We start from the raw sequence: 4687 nt of genomic DNA on the forward strand, positions 1-4687 counted from the left end.
GGAAAGACACGTGTATTGTGGGGCCCCACAGGTATCCGTTTTGGGCCCTACGCTGTGGAACATTGCTTATGACAGTGTCCTCAGAATCCCGATGCCAGGTGGCTCCCATGTCGTCTGCTATGCGGACGACACGGTCCTCCTGTCATCGGGATGGGACCTGTCACAGGCCATCGTGAACGCCGAGCAGGACCTGCAAGTCCTCGTAAGGGAGATCGAGGGATTGGGCCTTAAAGTGGCGCCACAAAAGACGGAGGCCATGGCGTTCACTGCCTCTGCCTTCTGCAGACGCAGGAATGTCCCATCTCCTAAGATTTGCCTTAGAGCGGTTCGCGTAGAGGTCAGAACCAGAGTGAAATACCTGGGTATTGTGGTAGACTCAAGAATGTCGTTCAGGCCCCACTTTGAGGCCGTAATTCCTAAAGCCGAGGGTATCCTTCGATTCCTTGGAAGGCTCCTTCCGAACCTTCACGGACCGGGCGAGAGGAAGCGGCGCCTCTATGGCGGCGTGATCCACTCGGTGCTCCTATATGGGGCACCGGTGTAGTGGCGCGCCATTGTGGAGGATACGCGGATCGGGCGGGCTGTTCGGAACCTCCAAAGGAAGGTGGTGATCCGGGTGTGTTGTGCCTATAGGACGATCCCCTTCCATGCGGCTATGATGATCGCGGGGATTATTCCTCTCGGTCATTTAGCACCCCAGCTGGCGGAAACTTATGCGGCCGTTAGAGGCGCGGAGGAACTTGTTCCCCCGCGCGCTAAGGCTGCATTTGTTGCTCTTGCCAGAAGGAAGGCAATAGAAGCATGGAAGGCTGAGGAACTAGAGCTTGTAGGGACCCCAGAGGCAACGGGAGTGCGCACGAGGGCGGCCATTGCCGAATGGTTAGCTGAGTGGATTGGAAGGCCGTTCTCTATCGGAAAGACTTTTCATACCACACAGCTGATGACCGGTCATGGATGCTTCTCGTCGTATTTAAATGAAATAAAGAAAATCCCCTCCCCACGTTGTTTTCACTGCGAGGGGAGTGATGATACGGCGGAACACACACTGATCTACTGTCCGGCGTGGACGGATGCCAGGAATGAGTTGATCGCCGCGATGGGGGGAGGGCAGCTAACCCTTCCCGTGATAGTCAGGGTTTCCCTGAGTGTCCTGGGAGGATGGGCGGCCTTTCGGACCTTCGCTGGACGGGTTATGCGTGCAAAGGAGGACGCTGAGAGGCGCAGGGAACGGTTACGTGCAGATGATGGATGTGTGAATGAGCGTGCGGGTGCGTACGTGGATGGCAATGCGAACGATTGGCCGCATAGGAGAGTGGTTCCAGTGCGGCCACCTCGGGCAAGGCTCTGAGCAGCTCAGGCGGAGCCTGGCTCAAGCATCGCTCCTCTATAGGCGTCAGTGCTTGTATACGAAGATGAATGGGCCTGGTCAGAGCACCATGGGGTGGAAATCGGGCCAATATGTATATAGTCAGGGAGTATTTTGCTTTTCCAGGGGATCGTTGGCACCTGTCGAGTGCGCTATAGTGGTGTGAATGTGGATGAATGGATGAATGAGAGCAAGGCGAATACCGGCCTGGCTCACTGAGGAGGGGTGGTGGGTGAATTTGTAATACGCATATGCGTAATCCCGTCCACTCTCCTTTTTCCTCAGCGTGTTAGTTATAAGAATCAGGAGTTTTTTAGTCGGTAGGCGATCCGATCCTGAGAGCATTCCCAGACGGTCAGAATCAGACACTCCTCTGAGTACCGGGCTCAGAGGGCCTATGAAGGTTTTTCCTCCTGACGAAAAAAAAAAAAAAAAAAGGTTGCGTTTGGGTTGCGTGAGGTGGAAATCGACTTCTCCGGCTTCCCGATTTATGCAATTGTCCAGCTGACTGATGAGTCGAGCAGTCCATCTACCCCTACTTTCCTGCTCCCATCTATTTTGACAGGCCTTGATGCTGACAGACCTGGCAAGCCTTGATGCCTTCTCCTTTCCCAGGACACACATTTGCTGGTAGACGAATTTCCTTTCCTGGGCTAATAGATCGATCGGGATTACCCCGGCGACGACTAGCACTGCCGGCTCTGAGACCGTGCGGTAAGAGCAGGCGATTCGGAGGGCGCCCCTCCTCTGTACCGCGGCTATGCGCTTGCGGTATTTCAGTTTTCGCAGCGCCTCGGCACATACTTCCGTACCGTACAGCATCACTGCTTCGGCGGCACGCATCAGTAGTCTCCTCATGCACGGCCGGGGACCATTGACATTGGCCATGAACATGCGCAGTGAGGCTACTACTTTTGCCGCCTTGTCGGCTGCCCTGTTAATATGCTCACCATAGTTAAGCTTGTTGTTAAGCATAACCCCGAAATATTTGACAGCCGACATAGTCTGGACCGCCGCGTCTCCTACAAAGAAGCTGCGCAAGGTGTTGATGCGCTTCCTCGTAATTAGCATGATCTCTGTCTTCTGGGCTGCTAGAGATAACAGTCTGCCATTCAGGAGGTAATTCTCCGCATGACCTGTTTGAGTAGCAACTGTGCCCCCTCCATGTCCCTTGCGGTTATGACAACTGCAATGTCATCTGCGTACCCAACCAAGGAAGTACCATCTGGGACTGACATACGAAAGATACCGTCGTAGAATATATTTCATATATCCGGTCGCAGTATGGAGACCTGGGCTGCACCCGATGTCAATTCCAAGCTTCTTGGACCATCACTCGTGTTGTATACTAGGAAGCGCTCGTTTAAATACTCGTCAATAATTCGGAGTAGATACTTCGGAATGCTGAACTTACGTTCGAGCACTTCCCTAGCCGCGTCCCACGTGACGGAGTTGAAGGCACTTCTAACGTCTAAGGTGGCCAGCAGGCACAAAGGTCGAGTTCGTTGATTGCCTCGCTCCATCATCTTAGCGCCCGTGACCACCTCCTGGACTGCGTGAATGCTGGAGAGGCCGGATCGAAATCCGTACTGGCGGGCGGCAACATCCACCGCTGTCTTCACGGCTACGTGCAGCCTTGGCCTTAGCAGCTACTCCAGGAGTTTTCCAGCCGTATCGAGCATACAAATAGGCCTGTATGATGAAGCTGCCCCTACTCGACCCTTGCCCATGCTAATGAGCACAAGCCTCGCTTTCTTCCATGGAGCGGGGAAGATGCCCCCCCTGAGACACGTGTTATACATGTTCAACAAGTGCTGAGGGTAACTTTGCGCGACGACTTTGATTATATCTCCTGGAAGACCGTCTGGATCTGGAGCTTTCTTGTTCCGCATAGAAGATGCGACCTTGAGTAGCTCTTCTTCCGTGAATAGCGGTACCTCGATTATGCCGGGCGCATCCAAACTGATCTTTCTCTTCGGGTGTGAGGGGAATAAAGTATGAATGATGTTTTCCAACGTCCTCGCATCCTGAGGGATTCCTTTCGTGTTAGTCCCCAGTTTGCGAGTGACGATCAGGTACCCTAATCCCCACGGATTCTAGTCGACATCCAGGCATAGTTCCTTCCAGCACCGGCGTTGACTGGGCTTGGTGGTCCTCTTCAAAGCCTTTTTGGCGACTTGATACACTGTGGCCAAGGGATTAGCGTCGAGATCGCGTCTTTTCGCTCGTTTTGCTAAACGGCGAAGTCTTAAGCACTTCTTGCGAAGATCTGCGATTTCGTTCGTCCACCAGTGTACAGAGCGCCTCTGCCGTTTCGTGCCATTTTTGGCACTGCTTTCCCGCAAGCCTTTTGGATGAGCTGCATGGTTGTTGCGCTAATCAACCTGGCTTGTGCGGGTGGCAATAGACTTGCGGAAGTACTTTATTGGGACCTCATCCTTCCTCTATGTCCGAAGACAGCCTCTCTCCATCCATTCTTGCAATGTTCCACCGGGTTGGTCGCTTTACACATGTCTCGGCTGGCCTTCTATCATGTACATCGAATAGGATGTACGGATGATTGCTCCCGGTATAATCCTCGATCACCTGCCAGCCTGCGTCTCTTGCCACAAGGTGTTCGTTGGCTAGAGATTCGTTGAGAATCGTCTCTCAGTAACCAGGCCTACGTAATGGTGACGCCGATCCTGTGTTGAGTACTGATAGCTCCAGTCGAGACGCCACCTCCATGATACGTCCTTCTCTGGAGTCCGGCCTGGCCTCCCCCATTTGAGAGCTTTGGCATTGAGGTCTCCAGCCACAATGAAATCCCCTTGCATTTCCCGCAGATCGTCTTCCAGATCTTCCAGTATGATCTGGAAATCGTCTTTCCGGTCGTTCGGAGTGAGATATACATTGACATAAGTTGTCGAGTTACGTCTCACCCAAACGTAAATGCGTCCGTATCCTTGGTCCGACACATGTATTGGTCGGAGATCTTGGATCCAGATGTTCGCGGTGCCCAATTCGTCTGCGTACTCCTGCTTTTTCCTGGTAGTGTCCGCTGATAAGAACAATATCAGGTTTTTCTCAGAGCAGAGCTGGGCTAGAAGGTGATGCGCCGTCCTGCTCCTATTCAGGTTACCCTGAAGTACTCTCATTCATTTTTCTACTTCCTTGCTGTTGCAAGGGCCTCCTGGAAAGCTTTGCGGGCCCTTGATCCTGCCAGGTGCTTCCTAGTTTCGACAACGCCATTTGAGCACAAGGAGCACGTAGGCTCGCTGACCTTGCGATCTTTGATCTTGTGCCTCGTGCCACCGCAGGAACAGCAAAACTTACTGCGAT

General features: G+C 53.1%; 1 protein-coding gene across 1 annotated transcript; it reads left to right on the forward strand.

Moving 5' to 3' along the window:
- Positions 1–655: 655 nt before the first annotated feature.
- Positions 656–1348, forward strand: LOC146872687 (uncharacterized). The gene has a single exon (XM_085660371.1). The coding sequence runs from the start codon at positions 656–658 to the stop codon at positions 1346–1348; it is 693 nt and encodes a 230-aa protein (XP_085516497.1).
- Positions 1349–4687: the final 3339 nt, after the last annotated feature.

Source organism: Vespa mandarinia, chromosome 11, assembly GCF_050613455.1.
Source record: "Vespa mandarinia isolate Hongniang chromosome 11, ASM5061345v1, whole genome shotgun sequence".
In the NCBI taxonomy this organism is placed as follows: Eukaryota; Metazoa; Arthropoda; class Insecta; order Hymenoptera; family Vespidae; genus Vespa; species Vespa mandarinia.